We start from the raw sequence: 27,002 nt of genomic DNA, 5'->3' as shown, positions 1-27,002 counted from the left end.
ATGTGTTTCGCCCTCTTCAACCTCTCTGGGCTTATCAATAAAGATGAGAGGTTGAATATCTTTACACACATTCCAATCAAAAAACAACATTCGAGACCTAGACATAGAAGGTGCGTAAATCTACGGCAAGTCCGACAATGACAGTCTCAAGTTTTAATTCCCTAATTACTTAAAGTAAGTAAAATATATGTTTTAAATAAAATATATTATATATATATATATATATATATATATATATATATATAATAACTTCTTTCCCAATCTATCGAGTTATTAAAGTAGTCTAACTACATTTGATTAATGTCCTTTTGACATATTTCAAAATTAATTTACGTTTACAATTTATATTTTTTAGAAATAATTTTTATGTTTTTAATAAGTATGTTAGTTATTTTGTAAACCACGAGCAGTAAGTTGTTATTTTTCTAGTTTTCATCTAAATTTAAACATTTGTATTTTTAGATTGTCTTGATAAAGGAAATAAATTGTCCGAAAGCTCGACAAAAGTTCAAAGTGTTTCTCTTTTAATCAGCCCAAAACACATTGACTGCATTCCCCAAAATTATTCATTTTGTATTATTAACAGTCACTACATATTAATAATCATATATATATATATATATATATATATATATATATATATATATATATATCAAAAGTAAATATGAAATTATCAACTAACAAGTATGTATATTTTATGATTGTGTCATTTCATATCAATTCAACACACCTAATTTCCACCCCTCTTCAGATTTGGTTATAATTTGGAATACTCATGTAACCAAAAATACAAAATTTTAAATTTTCATCTCAAACCGTTTTCGAAATATGGTTATGTAAAGTTTTCCAAAAAATTCCAAAACACCGCAACCGTACGAATTTATTCCTTTCATTTGCACCATACTGAATGTGTGAAATTAATCTTTTTTATGTTGAATTTTTTATTTTTTTTTTATCATCACCATCCCATGATAAAATTTTTATATGTTATTAATAACAGTACTATGTATTTGTAGGAATATTATTTACATTTTAAATTATGTACTTTTTGGAAAAAAACTTCAAACTATCAAAATATGTTTTTCTTGTTTGAAAAAAAAACTAGTTTATCATAACATCATGTTGTATACAGTGATGAGCGTGCTAATAACCGGCAAAATAGCACAAAAGATGGAAAACGTGTTCAGTTGTGAAGTAAAAAGAAATGAAACTAGTCGAGCTGGGAAATTGAGCGATATTAACCTATGAATTAACATTATGTTGATTGTTTCCTACCTTTAAACGTATCGGATGAGTTTGGCAACTGCCACTGTCACAGTGACAGTTTTAGTTGACATACTCATCTGATACGTGTAAAGGTGGGAAACAATCAATAAAATGTAAATTCATACGTTAATATCGCAAAATTTCCCAGTTCGACTAGTTTCATTTCTTTTTATCTCACAACTTAATACGTTTTCCATCTTTTGTGCTATTTTGCCGGTTATTAGCGCGCTCATCACTGTATATCAGTGTAAAGAGCTTTACAAATGCTGCAAAATGACACCTCTCCTAGCATTTTAGCTCAAATAGGACAGCTTCTACAACCATTCCAAAAGAGTATGGTCGCGTTTTGGATTTTTTTGGAAAACTTTACATAACCATATTTCGGAAACGGCTTGAGATAAAAATTTAAAATTTTGTATTTTTCTTCATCTAATCATCCACTAAACTTTAACAAAATATAAATAGGTCAGGAAAAAAATTAATTCAAAGTGTGTTGATTTGACCTGGAATAGCTCGATTAATTTTTTCATTTAGTTTATGCTAATGTATAATTTATGCCAATTTATGCATGTTTCTTGATTGCCATAAAGCGTTTGATACAGTAAAGCACAACAAGCTGATGGAGATATTAACTAATATTGGACTAAACACCTGTGATCTAAGAACTATTAGCAATCTCTACTGAAATCAAGTATCGCCTATCCGCACAAGGCAGGAGAATCCGACGATATCAAAATCAAACGTTGGGTCAGTGATGAACATAATCTGAGGGAATCTTTCAAGAAGCAGTAGATGATGTTGAAGCCGGATTTCGAATTAACGGAGAATGTATCAATAACATAAGGTACGCAGACGACACGTTGCTATTCGCTGACAGTTCTGAAGGTTCTGAATAAGTTAATGAATAGAATAACAGAAGTTGTCAGAGATATGGACTTTCACTAAACATTAAGAAAACAAAATGTATGATGATCTTTCAGTCAGTTGATCAGTCAACAAAGAGAAAGAATAAAAACAGGCACCTACCTTGGTATGAACTTCAATGAAAACTATTCCATAGAAATCAAATAGAATCAAGTAGAATAGAGAAAGCAAGATGTGGATTTCAAAAAATGGCTAAGCTATTCACATGTCATGATTTATCAATACCCATAAAAAACGGGTTACTACGATGTTATATCTTTCAGATACTGTTGTATGGAGTTGAGTGGTGGACTCTCACAGACGCCACCTGGATGAAAATTGAGGCTTTCAAAATGTGGCTTTATAGTCGAATCCTGAAGATATCTTATACCGACCACGTTAGTAGTCAGGGTGTTTTATTAAGAATACAAAAAGAAAAAGAGCTCTAAACCACATTAAAAACAGCCAAAATCGATTACTTCGGTCACATCATGAGGAACAGTGAGAGATATGAGCTGTTGCAACCTATTTTACATGAAAAAGTATAAGGAAAACGCGGACCAAGAAGGCGAAGGATTTCTTGGCTGAATTAAGCACAAATCTTTTCAGAGCAGCAGTGTGTAAAGTATAGATTGCAGTGATGATCGCCAACGTCCGAAACGGAGAGGCACTACAAGAAGAAGACTAATTTTGTGTATTGTACATTGTGATACATTTCTCTCAATAGTGCTATTATAGCTAATATGAAGAGACTATGATGTCGAACATATTATACAGTGCATGTCTAGAGCCCCAATTATTTACAATAAAACTTAAATTAATACATTAAATGTATTATTGTGGGCAACTGAACTATGAAACCTTTTTGTTGTTTTTGAAATATCAGTAATCATTAACAATGGCGAACGGTAGCCATTGTGTCATTGAGTATATTGCTATATTTTTGCGCAATTGTGTTGTACCGTTCCAAAATTGATTTCTTTTAATGTTCCTCGGTAATAATATGATAATATTCAGTTTTTTTTTGGAAACCATGGAAAAATTCAATTTACATTTCCAATTTCCAACATCCTCACAGAATTCACTTTTTTTATCGACATCTGCCAAAAATATAACGGTCGACATCTATATTAAATGACAATATATTGCATGTATTATGTTAGTTACTTTTGCGTTGCTCAGTACGTTCCTAAGAACAAGAAGGTGTTACCTTTTCACTAGGAATAAGAATAAGATCACAATCAAACGGTCTCCATTTTTTGAAATGACGAATCGCACAAAAAGAGCCTTTAAATGATATTATTACATACCATTACATACCTTACGTTATATCTATGACACGTCAATAAATAAACAACCGAATTATCAGAATGTGGGGAACTAGAAAATAAATTGGTCTGTTCAACATAAATTATGAAGATCACTTTAATCAAATGATAAAAGTACTCTATGACTTTTTCTACCGACTAATAATTTACCTACGCTTAGTTGTCTGAAATCGTCGTTAAACTATATTAATTAAACTAATATTAATTTTGACTTACTTAAGCCTATGGTAGAGATTAATACTCAGTTCTTCTTTCGCTCTAGTGCATCTTCTTCTAATATCACAGATTTGGGTGTGGTTAAAAGCCATCATTTGTAATTGTTTTTTATGGGACATGCATAAATCAGGAAGTACGGAGGCATCTTTAGTGTTACTTGCCCTGTTTTGGTTCTGGAAAGAATAACAAACACTTATTAATGATGTACATAGTTAAATATTGAAGTAAACTCAAGCAGCAGCGAGAAGCGGAACTATCTGACGATAATTGCAATTGTGATCTTGCCGAAACGTCGTCAAAATAATGGTTTTTCTAAACACCAAAATTATTTAACACGGAGTCAAATCCGGAAAACCAAAGAAAGCACATATAGCTGCCGCGGCAACTTTAAATCTCATCAACACTCCCGACTACAAACCAATTTCTAATAATACCACAACCTACTTGGAAAAAACAACAAGATCCATCATCAATAAAACCTCTCTTCCTGTTGCCGTAAAACAAACTTTGGTTCCTCGTGAAAAACCTTCTAGAACCCCTCGAATATACGGCCTACCCAAAATAGGGAACTTGCACATAAAAATATTTTTGCATAAAATTGTTAATTTATGTTTAAAAATGTTATATTCAACATATTACGTCTTAACAATGAATAGTGTACGTACAACAAATCAAAGTTCCGTGCCCAAAATTTCCGTTTCAAACAACTTCAAAAGCGCGAGCTGGGGTCTGACGTCACCAACCACACTGTTCTCGTTCGCGCGTTCGGTGAGCTATTGCTCGGTGTTTATATTATTGTATTTAGTGTATAATATACTTTATCAAAATTGAAAACAAATCTGCGCAATATAAGTACAGTATACCAGATTTAACTGAAATCCTCAAGGTCACTTGAACCGCATAAATGAACGTATGTCTTCTCTTTTCCTCGCGGTTGCAGATAAATTGGTTTTACTATACTATATAGTGCCGGAATGCCGAAGAGCAACTGTCTAAACATCCAAAAAACAGTTTTTTACTCTACCAGTACAACCAAAACGTCGATTATAAAATGGCTAAAGGCATACTGACGAGATAAAAAGGATATTTCACAAAGTAGGAAAGGTCTTTATGTCTGCGAGGATCGTTTCGATGTGAGTATTTATTTGATTAGGTACATAATAAGACATTTTTCTATTTCAAGAAAAAATATTAGTTGTCGTTTCATGAAATGTGCCTATTTGAACTTGTTTATTGGTTGCAGTTGTAACAAGACATGGATAACTATATATAATTCAAGATTATGGGTGGTCCCAAAATTATTAAGTCAGGTGTTGTCCCACACATATTTGATTCTCGACCAGACAGAAAACGAGCTTTTTCTCAACCTATGAGGGAAGCACCCTTAAAAGGGTTAAACGACAGCTTCTTGAAGATGCCGTTTCTACATCTAAGTCTGTTCTAGAGGACAGTAATGATAAGAGACAGTGTGATCCTAATTTCACAAATTTAGTTCAATCAGAACCTGAATGTAAACCAACCAGCTTTACCTCAAAAACGGTATCTCAATAAAGGTATTCAGTGTAAATTTCAAAGGAGTGTTACAGTCGCCATTGAAAATACATAATAAGGATGCAGGAACTTCGCCTATAAAAGACTTGAAACATTATTTGAAGATACAAAAAGTGAATCCGGAAGTTCTGTATTTGAAGATAATAGTGAATATATTGGTAGGGATGACTATTGGTACAATGAAAGTGATTCTGTATCTTGTGATGAAGATGCGAAAGAAGAGGAAGCAAAACAATTTAAAAGTTTGTCTCTGAATTGTATAGTGATGAAGTTTCAATACAGACCTAGATTGTATACGTTTCATTTTATACGTTTTAGTTAATGGAAAAATATTGTAAATAGTCCAGGAACCGAAGCTTTTCACCACGCAATTTTTACAGAATGGATCGATTTGCTTGAAAATTTGAGAATACGTAGTGGATAGTCCAAGCATCAAAATCTATATGATGCCGAAAGGCGCTTTTACCATGGGGGTGGTTACCACCCCATCTCGGGGGTGGAAATTTTTTATTATACTTTGACTACAAAAGTTGATAACAACATTCATTCTAAGCAAAAAATGTTCTATACATTTTTTTGATGAAATAAATACTTTTCGATTTATTCGCCATCGAAAGTGTTAGTTTTATATCGAAAAAACCAATGTTTTTCGATAATATACTCATTTATCATTCACTCAATTTTTGCCGTAGAAAAAATTTTTTTAAACCAAATTCTTGGGAATTAAATAACCTACAGTTTCATATTAAAATATTTTTTCGTATATCTGATGCTAATCTGTCTATTCTGATGGCATTTTTTACCAAACTACAAAAAGTCGTTATTCGCTTTTAACTCCAATTTTTTTTTAAAACTAATCATTCTAAGCCAGTCAAACTTCTAGAATATATTAATACTACATAAATAAAGAAGAATGAATAAGGCCAATGACTAAAAACACCGCTAACTTACATTATTATGCTTAAAAATTGGATTTCTCTTTTTTTTTTTCAAAAAAATATATTGGTTTTTTAACCGAAACCTTTTTAATTCTTATCATAGAAAGTTTGGCGAAAACAAGAATTTTGTAGGTTTTTACAAGGTCTATAACGTTATTAACATTAAATCCTTTTAAAATCCTCAGTCTTAAAAAATGGTGACTTTGAAAGGGTTGGTAAAGGTGGTTTTTGCATGTTATTACCAGTTTTAATTGTCAATAGCTCACTCAATTTTTACCGTAGAAAAAATATTTGCAAAATAAGTTCTTGGGAATTAAATAAGCTACAATTTCATATTTAAACATTTTTTCGTATCTCCGATACTAATCTTTCTATTCTGAAGAAAAGGGAATTTTTTACCAAACTTCAAAAATTCGTTATTCGCTTTTGACTTCATTTTTTTAAAAACTACTTATTCTAAGCCGGTTAAACTTCTAGAACCTATTAATAATACATAAATAAAGAAGACCAAATAAGGTCAATGACTAATTTTAATTAGGGTGGTGATTAAGGGTTTGCTTCCGATCACTTTTTCGCTGAAAAAAATAGGGACTGACATTCTTTTCATTATAAGCCACTTAATTTTTGAGCTAAAGACTTGTTTTTTATTTCTGGAGATAGATATTTTTAAATATTTCAAATTAGTTTAAACATTTTATCCTTGAAAAATGCATAGTTTTCCCGTCTTTTGACTTTGATACTACAATATTTAGCATTTGACGGAGAAGAGCTAACATATAATAAAGTATAGCTCGATTACTATTGGTCTTAAAGAAAATTATTAGAAAATAATGTTGATTTTTTCACAAGGTACATTTTTGTTAAGCAAAGTTGTTTTGATAAAACGAAAACTTTTGGAGTTATTTGCAGAAAACTGATTAAAAACATTGACTTTTTCGATATAAAACTAACATTTTAGGTAGCGAATAAATCGAAAACTATTAATTTTATCAAAAACATGTAGAGAACGTTTTTTGCTTAGAATGAATGTTTTTACCAACTTTCGCGGTCAAAATATAATAAAAAATTTCCACCCCCGAAGTGGGGTCGCAACTACCCCCATGGTAAAAGCGCCTTTCGGCATCAAATAGATTTTGATATTTAGACTATCCACTACTCATTCTCAAATTTTCAAGCAAATCGATGGATTCTGTAAAAATTGCGAGGTTTTGTCCTATTTTAAGCTTAATTACTTTGACTAAAAACACAAACAATGCATCTATTTTTAACTCTAAAAAAGATACGAACAGGACACACATTTGTGTCTCTTGGAGGTAATTTCGCCATAAGCGAAAGAAATGCTTCGAGAATATTTGCAAAATCTGTTCCATTAATTAGTAAATATTTAAGATCTTGTATTTTTAATCCCCAAGTTATTTAAATTACATTAAACTTGCCCTTAGCATTTCAAATTAAAGACGATTAAAATGTTCTATACAATCCCCAGAATAACATAATCGCTTTGTTTTGAAAAACCCTCGTAAGTAATAGTACTTATGCGTTTTAAACTTTAAAAAGTCACAATTTCTAAAGATTTATAAATTTCACTTTGAAACTAAATAAAATGATTGTAGAACTATACAAGAATACAAATACTACCTGGTAATTTCCAATTAAATACGATTAAAATGTAATATACAATACCCGTAATACCCTAATCGCGTTGTTTTCGACTCCTAGCCCGGTTGACCGTGGTCCGTGACGTCAGACCAATAGAAGCACGTTCAAGCGCCTCCTAAGAAATTGAATTTCATAGCATTTTCAAAGCCTCGTAGTAAACGTATGGGTTAAAAATATTTGTTTTTTTACATGCAAACGTTTTAAGGGCAGCAAGTCCGAAAATTGAATTTTTTAAGTTTTTGGGTTATGATTGAAAATTATTCTCTGAAATCTTCTCTTTCCAACGATATATAACACATTATAGTATAAAATATCCATGGTTACACAACTATTTGTTTTCTGAACGTCTGCACTCAACTTACCGTGTACCGGTAGCTTTATACGCTCTGAGCTTCGCTGGTGTCGCTCCTAGCGGTTACTAATTCAACTTGTACCGGTAATTTTTAAATTTATTGTTTAATTGTTATCGCTTAATATTTACAACGCAAAAAAGTAATTAAATTGTAATCGATTTTTTTAAGATTTTTCTAATCATTTTGACGTTCTATTGATAAAATATCAATTTCTTACTTCGGATACTTTGACAATAATCGTGTAGATGGCGCTAAGAGTATAATAGATTATTTATAATTAGATATTACGGAACATTAAAAAAACCTAAATTCAGTATTTAAAACGTAAGTATATTTAAGGTAAAAATATATACCACGGCTTTGACCAACTAATATTGTCTATAATTAATGTTTTTAATTTTAATTTTAAATTAATCACTTTGACATTTATGTCAAATTTCTGGTAAACGTTTACAAACTTGTCACTACTGGCGTTCGCGAATTTGTAAATATCCCCTCTACGTACGAGCTCACAGCGTATAGCCTATTAGAGTGTTTTACGTTTTTGCGATTTCTCGAATACTACGTTTTTAGCTTTTAATGTCAGATATCTCTGGTTCCTTAGATGATAGAAGGTCCAAATTTTTACAGTAATTGTAGAATATCTAGTCCCGCGTAAATTTTTATTAAAAAATGTACAAAAACAAGTAAAATAAAAAATAAAATCTAAACTTTTTTGGGTTTTTTTTGTAAGAGTATTTTAAAATAAATGCTTCTTTCGCTCTAAGTTTACAAAAATCTACGCGGGACTAAACAATACATGTAGTTTCGAAATAAAAAAAATTAGGTCTCTAAGTGCTTTGGTTACAGAGCTATACGCCATAACATTGTCGTTAAATGGGACTTTGTGGTAGGGGAGCCCAAGCGGGGATTTTTGCAGTTACTCGAGCGCGTTAGATTATCATATGGGGAGAAACGTGATACCCTACAGATGTACCTCTGCCATATATTGGCTCTTAACACAGGGGAGTTCGTTTAGGGGGGCCCGGAAAAAAAATCTATCCTTAAAAATACTCGAAATTTTCAGATTAAGATAAGGTAAGTTAAGTACATGCAAAACAGTGTATATTTAAAAAATCTAACGATTTGAGCGGGGCGTAAGGGAATTGGTGAGTCACAAAGTTTCACAAGAAAAAGGCGAATATTTCGCGAAATGAACGTCACATCGAAAAACTAAAAACTACATGTTCAATATTTTTCAAAAATCTATCGATAGATACCAAACACGACCCCTCGCAGAGAGGGGTGGGGGGTAAATTTTAAATTTTAAATACAAATCCCGCGATATTTAGCAAAATAAACATCAGATCGAAAAACTGCGAAATACACTTATTTAATATTTTTGAAAAATATATCGAATGGTACCAAACACGACCCCTCACGGAGGTGGGGTAGGGGGTTACTTTAAAATCTTAAATGGGAGCCCCCATTTTTTATTGCAGATTTGAATTCTCTGCATAAAAATAAGCAACTTTTATTCGAAACATTTTTTCGAATTATGGATAGATGGCGCTATATTCGGAAAAAACGATTAATGGAAATGGAAAAATAAATTAAAAAATGGCAAGCGCCCGCTAAAATGGAAAATTTTACTTAACTTTTTTTGGTTTTAGGACCTAATAATCACAACCCAATAGGTCCCCAAAGCGCTCGAGTGACTGTACATTTAGCATACTTTGCTCCCCTACCATTGGGTGCCCTTAAGATCATGTTACCTTTTGTTTTTTAATATTATTTTAATATTTAAAAATTTATGCAAGTTCCCTATTCATAAACCGAATGTTCCTCTACGTTCCATTGTCAGTGCATACAACCGCACACAATCATTGGCAAAATATCTGGCCAAAACTCTTCAACCTCTCGCCGAAAATGTTTTGTATTTCGTCAAAAATTCTTTTCAATTGATCGAACTTCTCAAACAATATCCTATCTCACCCTCAGATATTCTAGTAAGTTTCAACATCGTTTCACTTTTTACCAACATTCCTATATATGGAACCCTAAATATTCTGGAAACGAAATACAGTATCCAGCAAGACCGCTTATCTCTAATTAAACACTGCATGCCCAACACTTATTTCATCTTTCCAAATCACATCTACAGACAAAATAAATGGTGTAGTCTCTCTCCAGTAGTTGCTAATATCTTTATTGAAGATTTCGAGACCTGAGCACTATCCATATCTATGCTCAAAACCACATGTTGGTTACGATATTATGTTGACGATACATTCGTCATTTGGTCCTACGGCAAGGATGCTCTAGTGTCTTTTCAAACCCATCTGAATGGTATACATCATAGTATCCCAGTTCTCGATGGAGATGGAGACTGATTCATCCTTACCGTTTTTCGAGGTTCTCATAAAAATGAACCAATCCCAAGGTTTTTATCACTCTGTTTATCGAAAACCCATCCATACCAACCGCTACATGCATGCCAACTCTCATCACACACCTTCACAAATTAATTCAGTCATCAATACCCTTATTTCCAGATCAATACGCCTTTCTAATAATGCAAGTAGATCTACTTGAATTCTCTTCTTTAAAACAAGCCCTCATCCAAAATTGTTACCGCGAAAATCACATCGATAGATGATAGAAGCATCCACAAACTTCAACCTCCCGCTCAATCCCAACCCACAGACGCAGACCCTGAGCATATGAAAGCTTTTCTTCCTTATATCAAAGGTGTTACTGACAAAATCGACAGAATTCTTAAACCACGAGGAATAAAAACAATATTAACGCCGCAACAAAAACTTTTATCTTTTGTCCGATCCGTCAAAGACAACATTCCAAATGAACAACACGGAGTTTATGAAATTCCTTGTGCAGACTGCCCCCCGATCTTATATAGAACAAACCAATCTTAGAATCCAAAATAGGATTTATGAACATTCCATATCTGTAATCCATAATTTCATATCGAAAAACGGCCAAATTGTCTCAACAAAAGCATCCGTTGTGACGGCATCCGTTTGCCTTCGACTTGAAGACCCCTCCTAAAGAAAACATCGTCCGCTCCATCTACCAATGCCTTTCCTGTGGTCAAAAATCTTCGCGCCAACTCCCACTTAAGCGCCAATCTAAATCCCGCCCTGAATAATCTTTGCGACAATTCCCACTATAAGTCCACGTCAGCGAACGGTATAAATGAGCGTTTCCACATCGAGCACAACAGTATTGTAGTGACTAGTGAAGTAGTAAGTCTAGTGTCTGGAGCCTCAGGAGACTGGGATCAAGATATAAATAGAATGGAAGGCAACCGTAAATACGCATTTCGGACTATGTGGTCGTGATTGGTATGGTGCAGCCAAGTTAGGATAGGAGTATGTTAACTTGGGACAGGGCTACTACAGGAGCAATGTGACCAATTTGTGGCAATAATGTTCAAAGACTATGAAGTTTCCAGAGCAACAACTAACACGACCATCCACGAAGGAAGGCTATAGGTAGCTATCCGTGGATACGGATCCTGTTGGATCCTTCCAATAAAATAAAGTACTAATAAACTAATGAAGCTTATGGCAGTTTTTTCGAAACTAGCTTAGCTTTATCAATTATTGTATTTACGATTAAGTATTTATAGTGAATTGTATGCCTTAAGTTGGTCATTAAGGGTGATAGCCGTGTTTTTTCCGTTTTGTATTTTTTTCCAAAATGCATATTGTAAAGTTTATTTTTGTGTTGTAGTGTACGTTTTTTTGTTATTATAAACAGGTCGTACTGCAGCCAATTGGGCCATTTTAAATCTTCCATTCATGTAACCTTCTGTATAAGGTTTTTAATGTTACGACAAGTCGGGATCGGCAGCTTAGTTTCATTGAAAATTTTCTGGAGTCTATGTCGGGGATCGAAACCGGGTCATGTTACTTGGTAAACCAGTAACATGACCACTGAATTATGGTTGCCACTTATTCCTCTTAGTCCAATATAAATTTTGTACCAGAGATTGTATCAGATGTAAAGATTGTCCATGTAAGAAGTAATAAAAACTAAAGTTGCTTTCATTTTTAAACTACGAAATATAAACTGATACAATTTTCAATATATTTTGGTATGTTAGACAAATAAATGAGTTTGTTTATTCAAAATATTATTTATTGAGACTAATTCAAATCACGTCGATAACATATTAATATCTCATGAAATATTATTTATAGTTTTGTTAAACTTTGTATCAAAACCTTTTTATTTGATTTGAAAAAAATAAAAGTAGCATATTTATGTAGATAATAATAACCCTGTTGGTAGTTTCTTTCCCATACTGTATTTTAATGTAAAGTTCATAATAAAGTTATTTATTTTAGATGACAAATACAGTATGTATATGAAAATATAACTGAAAATTACGGTCGATTCGCTAATCTGAGACACAACTGTCTACACTACAAACACAATAAAGATGCGCTAGAAATAAACAAGCACGAGGAGCATTCCCAAATCATGATTTGGGAGTGGTCCTCGAACATTCAACGTGTCTTGGTTTGTTTATTTCAGTGATTCTCAACCTTTTCACCACTGAGGACCACTTTTACCTTTCAGAATTCTTGGCCGGCCACTTAGATATTAATATTAATATTTCCCAATAATAGGTAAAATGAGATGAACACTGAAGTTTTACTAATGAATTTATTATTTACAAAATAAAAAAAGAAAAATACATAGTGAAAGACAAAAGAAATATAAAAAACAAACTAAAAAGTCATAGATAGCGCCAAATTAAGACGTTAATGACTCCCTTGGTCTTGCTTCTCACTTGAAAGTTTCTCAATATTTGGCTCGAAAGAAGTTAACGCCAGTCTCATAGGAGCATTCAAATTTAGCAACCTATTTCTGTGTTTATTCTTGATGATATTTCATGTTGAGAATGATGCCTCACAGAGATAAGTGGCATGAAACGGAAGAAGAAGTTTCAAAGCTTTTTCACTTAGCAGTGGACTTTCATCAAGTAATACTATCCAAAAATCTGCAACATTTTCGCAGTGAGATTTTATCACTTTTAAATGATCATTGGATGAAATTTCAATAAGCTGTTCATTTTCCTGAATAGACAGATTATTATCGTGGGTAGCTAAAAAGGGATCAATCACCCACAGATTATTTTTCCTCATATCTGTATCAGCAGGGATGTACTTCTCAAAGTAATCTTGAAGCGATTTAATGTAGGACTTAACCAGTGAATGTAAAACATCCTCATTTAAGCCTTCATTTTCAGAGATAAAATCTGAAAACAAGTGGAACATTTCAAACGATCCTTTTCCAGCTTCGGACTCCCATAGCAACAATATTTTCTTAAAATAAAAATGTATACCATTTTTATTCAGTTAATATTTTTATTCAGTCAATATTTTCTTAAATGAATCAATTTTTTTCCAAAGGTCAAATGCGGTTTTAGATGGTCCCTGCAGGCCTAGATTCAATATGTTGAGCTGTTCAAAAATATCTGCTAAAAAAGCTAACTGGGCCATAAATTCTCCGTCACGCAGTGCTTCCGCTAAATCAGGTTTTTCTTCATCAAGATACATACATACTTCTTCTCGAAGTTCATAAAATCTGGCTAAAACCCGGCCCCTGGACAGCCACCGAACTTCGGTATGTAGAAGGAGATTGGAATGGATGGATCCCATGTCCTCGCATAACAAAGCAAACAATCTCGAACTAAGAGCATTACTTTTTATAAAGTTCACGGCCTTTACCACAGTAGTCAAAACCTTGTTTAGGTCGGGACTTAATCTTTTGGCAGCAAGCATTTCGCGATGAATAATACAGTGTGTTAAAACAATATCACGGTTTAATTTTTCCTTGCAAAACTTGGCAAGCCTGTTTTGTGACCTGTCATTGCCGCGGCACCATCAGAGCACAAAGTCCTACACAGTCTTTCCAAGAAAGATTTTTAAGTGTGAAATGTCCGTCAATGGCTTTAAAAATGCCTTTTCCGGTCGTGTTACCTTGCAACTCAATCGAGGTCAGGAACTCCTCAAATAATTTTTTGTTGTCTTTATCTATGAATCGTATATAAACAAGAAGAATAGCTTTATTGGTAATATCTGTAGATTCATCAAGTTGTACAGCAAAAATCTTTGAGGAATGAATTTTCTTTAGAAGTTGGGTTTCAACATCTGATGCCATATCTTCAATTATCCTACTAACGGTGTCATTGGAAAGAGGAATATTTTGCATTTGTTTAGCGTATTTATCACCTTAGCGTATTTATCACCTAAAATTGCTTTAGTTGCATCTACGATACATGGTAAAACTAATTCCCCACCAACAGTAAAGGGTTTTTTGGTTTTTGCGATTCTAAGTGAAAGTTGATATGACGCCTTCAAAGTAGCGTTATCATAAGTTGAGTATGACTTAAGGATATTTTTTGACGATTTTAGTTCCGTCTCCTTCCTCTTAAAGAAATCTACATGTTTTCCGGCAAAATTTTTATGCTTTGTTTCAAAGTGTCTAGTTAATTTTGCCGGCTTCATTGCCTCATTACTTAATACCTCCGCACAAATTACACATTGAGGTAACTAGACACCAAATTCTTCAATGAATGTAAATCCACATGCTATGTAGTCGCGATTGTACTTACGGTTAGCAGCCTTTCTTTTAGGACCAGTTTGAGTTAATATTGTGCTATCACTGGCAATATTGGTTGAAAGACTGATATTACTTGTAGAACATTCTGCTTTAACGTTCTCACTATCCGTCTTCTTAAAAAAAACCCGAAAGTTTCATCTGTTTGCTCATTTTAGTAAACTACAATCACAATCACCAAGCAAAAAACACACACGCTCGTCACTTGACAGTTGAGTCAGCACTGAGTCTGCCGAGTTACTGAGTAGTGAAGTAGTGGCTCGATCAAAGACGCAGTGTCCTGTACGTACACGACAGTGGCCGAAACTAAACGAAGATAACGGAACTAACTATTCGGCGCGTGAGGGAAAATACGCGGAAGATTGAGGTGAACGAACCTGTGTCCAGGCGCGTTTGGTCGTCTGGAAACGTTTTGAATTAACACATGAAAACCGTTCGCGGACCACAGGTGGTCCACAGGTTGAGAATCACTGGTTTATTTCTATATAGTGCCTTTTTATTCTGATTGTAGTGTAGACAGTTGTGTCTCAGATTAGCGAATCGATTATAAATGGGTATTAAGAGGATGGGCACGTATTTTCGGCTGCAAAGCTATTCAAATGGGGATTCATTTTTTTTCGAATCCTGAGAAAACTAATAAGTATTTTTGAAAAATTTAAACGCAGAATGAAAGATTACGTTATTGGCGAGGGCCGAAAGTCCCTGAGATCTTCTATAATGTTTATTTTAATAAATTACAGGGGTGAAAAACTAAGAGAAAATGTAGTGTGATTTTCGGCCCTCGGTAATAATTTAGTCTTTCATTCTGTGTTTAAATTTTTTAAAAGTATTTATTAGTTTTTTCAGGATTCGAAAAAAATAAACACAATGTCCGTGGTAATATTTTCCAAATCTATCTTTGTCATACAACGCACTCAGTCGAATAGAATATTGTCAGCATACTGTCAGTCAGACAGTGACAATCAGTGACAATTTTAAATATTTGACATGGCATCGGGAATATTTTGAGTTGTTGATTAAATAATATTGATAGAATATAGTGTATTTGATAAATAATTGATATAAGACGTGAACTTAATAAAAAGTTATTTATTGTGTATTATTTGTGGAAGATCAGGTGTGATATTGTGTACATCAGGATAATATATTCTGTGATCCAAGTATTTTGTTGTTAAAGATGTTAAAAATTGTAAGTGCTCCATAGTAAAAATATATTATTAAAAATCACTTAAACACTTTTCCTCTTTTCTCGATTGAGTATTAGTTTTTGTTGTACATATAAATTATTACAATCACTGAATACAAAGTTAGTGAAAAAATTATCAGTAGTAATTGCACAAGAGCTCTAAAATTCTATATTCATTTTAGAGATCGAGTGCAATTTGTTGCGATTATTTCATGAATAAAACTGTTCAAAACCAAAATTTTATTGTAATTTATATATGTAAGTACAAATTAGTACAATTAAACAAACAGTTGTTATAAATATTAATTTGACGGTTGAAAGTCATAACTTTTATAATTTTTAAAACATTAATTGTCATTAATGTCACTGAATGTATTTTTTCGTAGCAACGAAGGGCATCTGACGTAATATACTTGACGACGGGAAATTATCAAAAATTATCGATTTAATTTAGATTTCTGTAGCTTTCTATTGGTCAGAATCTCCTATGAATGAAATAATCACATTTATTAACTGAATTGATAATTTGCAATTATAAAAATAACAGTTATCCAAGAACATTCAAAAGCCATCTCTTTAAATTAATGATGACATTTTCAAGTAGAATGACATTCTAGTAATGTTTACATATCCATACCAGTGTGAATTTTACTAGACGTAATTTTCCGTGTAAAGACAGAAAAAGTAGGAATACCCGTAAAATATTTGCGAATTATGTACCGATGGCCTTAAAGCTCTGTTAACAACCAATATTAGTACCACAATGATTTCAGCTGTAGAATTTTTATACCAAATATTTTTAAAAATAAATAAGGAATACAAAATGTCCTTAATATTATTTACACGCTAAGACTGAGATGATTTGAAATATAACAATCAGAAATTGGTCGAGAAAAACAAAAAAGGGTAGAAAAGCTGATAGAAGACAGTGTATTATTGGTTGCAGAATTAATAGGAATACATTGATAAATGACTAAGATAATGGTTCAGTCATGTAAAAAGAATGGAGGAGCACAAACTACCAAGAATTGTTCTAGAAGGAAAACCAGCTGGCAAGCGTCCACCACAAAAAAGACCGCCAAAAAGATGGAGAGATAGCTGACAGTCTACCTCTCAAGAAATACTTCAACGCGGAATTAACAGATCGACAGATCTACAACAGGTATAAGAAGAAGAAGAAATTGATAAATATACAGCATTATTTTAAAATAAATATTTTGAAATTGTATCTAATAAAGAAAAAAAAACAGTAAAATCCTGTATAAAAGGTATATTTAAAAACCCTCAAAAGAGCCACATCAAAATCACATAACTAGATTTCGACTGGTTTACCAGTCATCATCAGTGCTTACATGCAATGTACATGCTAACCACCAAGATAGTATTTAACAAAAATATTAGGGTCAAAGCCCAGTAAAAGAAGTCCGTCAAGGAAACATTGATTTAAAAAGCTACATAAAGTATGGATGTTTAAAATATTAAGCTAATCTGCCCCAGGTAACATCTGAGATGTGGATTTGACTTGTTTACATGTTGAATGTATGACGGCAAGTGATATGTTGAGTGTATGACTTGCCGTCATACATTCAACATGTAAACAAGTCAAATCCACATCTCAGATGTTACCTGGGGCAGATTAGCTTAATATTTTAAACATCCATACTTTATGTAGCTTTTTAAACCAATGTTTCCTTGACGGACTTCTTTTACTGGGCTTTGACCCTAATATTTTTGTTAAATACTATCTTGGTGGTTAGCACGTACATTGCACGTAAGCACTGATGATGACTGGTAAACCAGTCGAAAACTAGTTATGTGATTTTGATGTGGCCCTTTTGAGGGTTTTCAAATATACCTTTTATACAGGATTTTACTGTTTTTTTGTATTACATGGTATACAGCCAACCACAGGAAAACTTTTTCCTTGTGAATAAAGAAAAAGTTTACATCGAATTTTAGTAAAGCATTTTTGCCAATTTTTATATTTTATATATTCTCCTTCTCATAGGCATCTTTCAGTGCGTCACAGTTTTTCGATTTCTTTCTAACGCATTAAGTTGGAAGTGGCAGAAAAAAGGTACGTCCGTGATTAAAATCATTTATAACATTTATTCTAGTTGTTGATAGATAGCGCTATAATCGAAGAAAAAATTATTTATGTATTATCTATCTATACGACTATAATCTGTACAATTTATAAAACTATACAAATAGTGCAGTCGCTTAAGATTTTCACCTCTGATTTCGTCGAACCTACATTGATTTTCATGAAAATTGGTGAGTAGTTAGAGAATACCTCAAGGAACAAATGTGACATGATGCCAACTTGCGCTTTTACCCTGGGGGTGGATGCCACTGGGTGAAAATTATTTTATTAAAAACAATACCATAAACCGATAGAGACAAAAATTTGTAAGCAAAATTTGTTATATAAAGTTATTAATATAAATCAATACTTTTTGAGTTACTAAAGATCAAAGATTTTATTTTTTCGTAAAAAATGCATGTTTTAAAGCTGTTTTTCACGTATGACTCAAAAACTATAAGCTTTTACAAAAAAAGTAATTATTATCAAAATTGAAGATACATAATAAAAAACTGAAAGCACTCCTAATTTAAAAAAACTAAACTAATGTGAATTGAAAGTGAGTTATGGGTAATTAAATGTATATTTTTTTCGACGAGTACTCAAATCTAAGTATTCAAGCTTAAATAACGGGAAAACGATGAATTTCATAAAATAAACCTGCTATTTATATAATTGTCAAAGTACTTCGCATTACCTATCAAATGAGCTTCAGAAAGAGTTAATAGCATCAAAATTAGGCGAGTTATGATGAAAATAAGAGAACTCATTCGAATTTTTTAGTAAAAAATGAAAAATTAATCATACGTCATTTCCACAAAAATTAAAATTTATAGTAATCCTTACAAGAATTTCTTTATATTAGAATAAGTAATGATTTTAACAATTTTGACCGGTTTAGAATGCACATTTTTCAAGAAAACTCACAATTTTTAAAATTAAAGTAATTTTCATTTTCTTTTGATAATAACTCCAAAAATACTCAATATTCGTAAAAAATGACACATAACCAAATTTTAGTTTTATCTGTATAAAATATTTTACCGTTTTTACTATTTCTCTAGGGTAAAAAATAACCGAGATAGAAACGTTTAAAACTTAAATTTTGCTGCGAGAACCATGTAACCGGGGCTCTTTAACCTTTTATTTTTAGAAAAGTAAGAGGATTAAAAGGATAAATTTGACGTGGTGAAATATCCCTTGGAATTAATTTTTAAATGGTTTTTTTGTAATTTTTAAATGGTAGGTGAACCTGATATCGTAAAAATTGATGGAGTTATTAAAAAAAAAACAACAAAATTTTTGGAGCATAAATTTTAACGCTATATCAACTTGCTAGGGGGCTTATTTGATATATATTTTTAATAGTCCATTCTTTCACGGTTTTTGCTCTAAATTTTAAAGAACCGCTTGGATTGACATGAAATTTGGCATATGTATAGCTTACATGTCAAAGAAAAAAAGTGATATGGTGCCGATGTGTGCTTTTGCCCTGGGGTGACTTTCACCCCCTCTTGGGGGTGAAAAAATATATGTCCAAAATAAGTCCGGAAATGGGTAAACTGACTAATTTTAAGTAACCTTTGTTTTATAGAGCTTTTTCGCCAAGTCAACACTTTTTGAGTTATTTGCGAGTGAATATGTTCATTTTTCAACAAAATAACCACATTTTTAGACGGTTTTTCGCAAATAACTCATAAAGTAAGTATTTTGTCGAAAAAAACGTTCTTAGCAAAAATATACCATATAAAAAAGTAAAGAAAATGGTGTACGCTTTAGGTCTGTGGATCATGCAGAACCAGAGTTATAGAGTTAAAAAAGCTTTATTTCTGTTTTACAAAAAGTTTCTAGCATTAAATTTAAGCAAGTTACGCTCAAAATAAAGTTGGTCCCTTTTGTTTTTGCAAAAAAAAAAATCGGGAAGACCACCCCCTAATTAGCAACTTAAATGAAATTAATCGTTACCGCTCCACAAATTATTTTACTTATGTTGTGTTTATATGATCTGTAAGTTTCATCAATTCAAAGTGCTTATTTTTGAAAAAATTTGGTTTCAAAGTAAAATTTTTAAAAAGTTAAATTTTGAAAAATATGCTTTTTTTCAAAATAACTTAAAAATTGTTAGAGATACCAAAAATCTCGAAAAACAAAAAAGTCAGATTTGCTTTTCTGAATATCATGTATTTTTTTGTTTTTCTGTTAGACAAAAATTGATTAAGATTTGGTGTTTCTAAATTTGCATACATTCGTGATCAGTGACTCGTTCAACCCCTTTTAACTACAGACCTTTCAATAATAAGGACTTTGAACCGATGAAACTTACAGATCATATAAACAATATATACACGAGTTAAGAAACTTGTGAAGTCGTAACGATTAAGTTTATTTAAGATACTAATTAGGGGGTGATTTTCTCGATTTTTTTACCAAAAGCAAAAAGTACTAACTTTATTTTGAGCGTAACTTGTTTAATTTTGATGCTAGAAATTTTTTTTATAAAACAAAAATGAAGCTTTTTTTAAACACTTTATATAAGTTTTAATGAGTTTTCCTCGAAATGTGCTTCATTTTTGGTTATTGCACGTTAAAGTATTCCATTTGGAATTTGACGAATATGAACCTATTTTTCATTAGCTATAACTCTGCTTCTACTAGGTGTAGAGACGTGATATATACACCATTTTTTTAAATTTTTTACAGGCTATATTTTTGCTAGGAATATTTTTTCGACAAAATACTTACTATTTGAGTTATTTGCGAAAAACCGTCTAAAAGCGTGGTTATTTTGTTGAAAAAATGAACATATTCACTGCCACATAACTCGAAAAGTATTGACTTAGTGAAAAAACTCTATAGAACAAAAGTAACTTAAAATTAGCCAGTTTATCCATTTCCTGACTTTCTTTGGACGAACATTTTTTCACCCCCAAATGGGGGTGAAAACCACCCCCAGGGCAAAAGCGCATATCGGCACAATATCACTTTTTTTGTTTGACTTGTTAGCTATGTGTATGCCAAATTTCATGTCAATCCAAGCGGTTCTTTAAAATTTAGAGGTTTTGCAATATTTTACCGTTAAAGAACGGACTATAAGTACTTTGACAAATGTTTAATAAGTTTATGTTATAAAGTGCATCATTTTCCCGTTATTTCAGCTTGAATACTTAGATTTAGGTTTCCTCCGAAAAAAATATACATTCATTCACTTTTAGTCAACACTAAAAGGTTTTTCTTGTAAGGAGTTCGTTTTTTATTAGCTTCAATTTTGATAAGAATAACTTTTTGTAAAAGCTTATAGTTTTTGAGTTATTTATGAAAAATCGGTTCAAAACATGCATTTTTCTCACGAAAAATTAAAAATTGTTTATTATAAATTATAAATTTATAATATAAATTATAAATTAAAAAATGTTTAATAACTCACAAATTAATTTTTGATTTATTTCAATAACTTTACATAACAAATTTTGCTTAGAATTTTTGTTTCTATCGACTTATGGTATTGTTTTTATTAAAATAATTTTCACCCCCCGAGAAGGGGTGGCATCCATCCCCAAGGTAAAAGCGCAAGTTGGCACCATGTCACATTTGTTTCTTGAGATATCCTCTAACCACTCACCAATTTTCATGCACATCGATGAAGGTTCAACGAAATCGGAGGTAATAGCTCATATCCACCTTCAGTGACTGCACTAAAATCAAAGAAAAATAATCAGTAAATCGGTAAACCTAAATCTTTTTTTTCGACTAAAGCGTCATCTATCAACAACTGGAATAACTGTTATAAATGTGTATGTATCACGGACGTGCATTTTTTCTGTCACTTGCGTCACACTGAAAAAAGTCTCTGAGAAGAACCATACTCTACTATTTTATGTACATACTCTACGATAAATTTTGATGATGGTTTAAAAAAGGTACGTTCTGCTTCACGATTTATTGGATGAGACGAAAACTTCCCGTTGTACCTGCAATGCAGAGGATGGCGTATTCGATAACAAGTAAAAGTGAGGTTCCATTAACCTTCATCGGACGGGCCTCAAAATATTACACAAAAGACGAGCTGGGGTCTGAATGGACCCCATTCTGATAAGGCGTGAACTACGCCTATACGAAAAGAAAAACTGTAACAATAACACTATAATGTTATAGTAATGAACATTTATTAGACTAATAAAATTATAAAGCATACACATTACAAAATACATTCTACTGATTGACACTAACAGACTAAATAATGGACCAAGAGAGCAACGTCGAAAAAAAAATCATTTTAAGACGGCTGATTCTTTCATATATTGTTCCCTATGCTTCCTCGAACACCGTACCGGCCATCTGGCTACTGATACAGGTTGCGTTCATTACTGCGCAGCACATTGTAAGACGAAAATTTGTTTGTCATTACTTTTTAAACATTATTAGAAATATGAACTGTAATGCCAGACATTTCTGTGGTTTAAAAAGTAATGACAAAAAAATTTTTCGTCCTAAAATAATTTAAATTCAATATACAGGGTGATTGATGAGTGTGATAAAGCTCAGTAAATTCGCTATAGTAATAGATAGCAATAAAAGTTAATAATAAAAATTGTGGCCAACTTTCAGCTTCACATTACGAAATTAGTTAGATTGTTACAGAGTGTTCGATAACATAGTGGCAGACCAAACTTATGTTTTTTTTAAATGAACTATATTTTATTTTATATTCGAAATCCTCTTAACTTCCCCATCACAAAAATATAAGGGTTTGTTATTTGTTATATGGGGCTTTTACAAAGTTATAACCAATTTTTTTATGAAAATCGTAACAAGTTCAGCTCCCTGTATAAATATAAAAAAGCACAACAGCGATGGTTTATTGGTGCCATATTTTTTTGTTGATTGTGAAAATTTTTAAGAGTTGTTGATATTGCTAATTTTCCTAATATCGAATACAGGGTGAGTCAAAACGCAAGTACATTCTTTTCTTAGAAATTTTAAATGGAACACCCTGTATTTTATATTACTATCGAAAAATATCATTACCGTACTTTAATTTTTGTATAATATTCCCTAGGCCTAAATTTGTCAGTTTTCGAGATATTTTCATTTTTCAGAGTAGGTAAGTTATTAATTAGGGTGTTCTATTTAAAATTACTGTGAAAATAATGTACTTGCGTTTTGACTCACCCTGTATTCGATATAAAGAAAATTAGCAATATCAACCATTTTTATAAATTTTGACAATCAACAAAAAATATGGCACCAATAAACCATTGCTGTTGTGCTTATTTTTATTTATACAGGGAGCTGAACTTATTACGATTTTCATAGAACATTGGTTATAACTTTGTAAATACCCTATATAACATAACAAACCTTTATATTTTTATGATGGGGAAGTTAAGAAGATTTCGAATATAAAATAAAATATGGGGTGTTCCATTTAAAAAAACAAAAGTTTGGTCTGGCACTATGTTATCGAACACCCTGTAACATTCTAACTCATTTTGTAATATGAAGCGCAAAGTTAGCTACAATTTTTGTTATTAACTTTTATTGCTATCTATTACTATAGCGGATCTACTAAGCTTTTTCACACTAATCAATCACCCTGATTTTGTGTTTACCTGTACAGGTGTGCTGCGCAGTATGAACGCAACCTGTATCAGCAGCCAGATGGCCGGTACGGTGTTCGAGGAAGCATAGGGAACAATATATGAAAGAATCAGCCGTCTTAAAATGATTTCTCGAAAACGTTGCTAGCTGTTAGACCATAACAACTACATACTATTTGTACAATGTACAGAAACTGTCTCTGATTTCACGGGTTCTAGGCATAGAAAATTATTACAGTTTACGCATATTTTACTTGTTTTTCTGTTTTTGCTTCTACAATACAAATGGTACCGCCTCCTTGTATTTTTTTGTTTTATCTGAGCTCAGTAATATCCAAAAGTTCTGAGAATACGTCTGCAATATGACGCTTTTTAATCTGTTCTAACCGAATTTAACCGTTCTTGTATGCATGATTTTTTATCAATAAAATATATTATAAACTACAGATAGACGGAAGAGTGCCGATTAAAAATCAATATCTATAAAGTAACAGCAAAAAATTGTGATTTAGGGTCAAAATAGATCCCGGCTAGTCCGATGAAGGTTAAACACAGTCCCTATAGAAAAACGATTATTAAATTTTTTTCCGAAAGAACGATTTTTTTCCTGGAAGCCGTCTGTTGTGAACCGGTTGTACTGCAGCCACTTGGCTTATTGTACATCTTCCATTCGTTTATGAAACCCATTCCAGAATTCTGGAACTCTGTACCAGCTTGTACAGGTCTAGTGGGTGGGTGCCATATATATTTGGAGTCACTTCGATGTCTCCAAAAAGTGTTTGCCGCCTCCGGTCCAATGCCTCACAGTCATGCAAAATATGGTTGACTGTTTCAGGTTCTCTGTTATAGAGTCTGCAGCTCAAGTCTCCATGAAACAGCCCCATTGTATGCAGGTGACCCTTAACTGGCGCATGTCCAGTGAGGAAACCTGTTATGACTCTGAGCTGATTCCTGCTTGTTTTCAGCAGTAACTCAGCCCTACTAGCACATGTCCGTCCGATATACATCTTGCCATGTGTTTGACCGGGTACACTCTCCCAGTGTGAGTTGTGTTGGCTTCGGATCCAGGCTTTTTTTCGTTCGCGGACGGTGCTTTTTGGCACTCCCACGGCCGGATCTGGACCCAGGTATTTTGTAGCTGATGCTCTCTTGGCAAGTGCATCAGCTCTTTCATTGCCGTATATGCCCCGATGACCTGGAACCCATACCAGTATAACACTGTTATGTTGTGCCAGTCTGTTAAGTTCTTGTCGACATTCCCACACCAGCCTAGAGTTCACCTTAGGTTAAACACCGTCCCTATAGAAAAACGACTATTAAATTTTTCTCCGAAAGAACGATTTTCTTGAACACACTGCATTTTAAAACTTTAAAAGTAATACTCCACAACTTGCAGTAACTGTCATGTGACAGTCGTCTTCGGGGTTGCAATGTTCACACGGTATTTTTTTCGGGGATCATAAGGTATCTGTAGATGAGAAGTTTCTGAAACTGTTTTTTGTAGCACGTTTAACTTTTAGATGGCATTAAACCATAATTAATTCTAATGAACATTAAATTTTATCAAAAATGAATAACCATTTTCAATTTCGTTGCAAAGCGAAAATACAGCCGAACCATATTCTAGTCCAATCAGAGAGTGCAGCAAGCACCTCTACCGGTTTCGAAACTTATTAGTCTCTCATCAGGAGGCACATATGCTGCTCTCCCTGATCCAACCAAAACAAAGACTAAGTTTTCACTCTAATGGCATACAAAACAACATAATGCTATTCTACACCCCACCAGAATGTAAACAATGGGAACCTTCTCTGGTTACACCTCCGAGGCTTCTACAATATGCAAGCCATACGGATGCTGAGACTAAGGAAGATGAGGGAATTCTACAATTTACAATTCACGTCCCATCTGCTCAGCGCGGTAAAGTTCCAACGAGAATGGTTCCCTTCGTACTCCAATCAGAGTAAATGTAAATCAAAAATGAATAACCATTTTCAATTTTGTTGCAAAGCGAAAATACAGCCGAACCATATTCTAGTCCAATCAGAGAGTGCAGCAAGCACCTCTACCGGTTTCGAAACTTATTAGTCTCTCATCAGGAGGCACATATGCTGCTCTTCCTGATCCAACCAAAACAAACCCCAGCGTGCAGTCCCGGATTGCAACCAACGAAATGGCATAGATGCCCTAGCGGCAGCTGCTACAACAAGACTAAGTTTTCACTCTAATGGCATACAAAACAACATAATGCTATTCTACACCCCACCAGAATGAAAACAATGGGAACCTTCTCTGGTTATACCTCCGAGGCTTCTACAATATGCAAGCCATACGGATGCTGAGACTAAGGAAGATGACGGAATTCTACAATTTACAATTCACGTCCCATCTGCTCAGCGCGGTAAAGTTCCAACGAGAATGGTTCCCTTCGTACTCCAATCAGAGTAAATGTAAATCAAAAATGAATAACCATTTTCAATTTCGTTGCAAAGCGAAAATACAGCCGAACCATATTCTAGTCCAATCAGAGAGTGCAGCAAGCACCTCTACCGGTTTCGAAACTTATTAGTCTCTCATCAGGAGGCACATATGCTGCTCTCCCTGATCCAACCAAAACAAACCCCAGCGTGCAGTCCCGGATTGCAACGAACGAAATGGCATAGATGCCCTAGCGGCAACTGCTACAACAAGACTAAGTTTTCACTCTAATGACATACAAAACAACATAATGCTATTCTACACCCCACCAGAATGAAAACAATGGGAACCTTCTCTGGTTACACCTCCGAGGCTTCTACAATATGCAAGCCTCGGAGGTGTAACCAGAGAAGGTTCCCATTGTTTTCATTCTGGTGGGGTGTAGAATAGCATTATGTTGTTTTGTATGAAATTAGAGTGAAAACTTAGTCTTGTTGTAGCAGTTGCCGCTAGGGCATCTATGCCATTTCGTTCGTTGCAATCCGGGACTGCACGCTGGGGTTTGTTTTGGTTGGATCAGGGAGAGCAGCATATGTGCCTCCTGATGAGAGACTAATAAGTTTCGAAACCGGTAGAGGTGCTTGCTGCACTCTCTGATTGGACTAGAATATGGTTCGGCTGTATTTTCGCTTTGCAACGAAATTGAAAATGGTTATTCATTTTTGATTTACATTTACTCTGATTGGAGTACGAAGGGAACCATTCTCGTTGGAACTTTACCGCGCTGAGCAGATGGGACGTGAATTGTAAATTGTAGAATTCCCTCATCTTCCTTAGTCTCAGCATCCGTATGGCTTGCATATTGTAG

The 27,002-nt window shown here is 33.3% G+C and overlaps 1 protein-coding gene across 6 annotated transcripts in view; it reads right to left on the bottom strand.

Moving 5' to 3' along the window:
- The window catches only part of LOC114341526 (RB1-inducible coiled-coil protein 1), a 604,353-nt gene that overhangs the window by 158,724 nt on the left and 418,627 nt on the right, over positions 1-27,002 (bottom strand). For all 6 annotated transcript variants that reach the window (XM_050641726.1, XM_050641728.1, XM_050641731.1 and 3 more), the window contains one exon: positions 3,714-3,886. In XM_050641726.1, coding sequence (XP_050497683.1) covers positions 3,714-3,886 — 173 coding nt within the window. The remainder of the gene's footprint in view (positions 1-3,713; positions 3,887-27,002) is intronic.

The sequence above is a fragment of the Diabrotica virgifera genome, chromosome 1 (genome assembly GCF_917563875.1).
Source record: "Diabrotica virgifera virgifera chromosome 1, PGI_DIABVI_V3a".
NCBI lineage: Eukaryota > Metazoa > Arthropoda > Insecta > Coleoptera > Chrysomelidae > Diabrotica > Diabrotica virgifera.
This window is presented reverse-complemented; position numbering and strand designations above follow the sequence as displayed.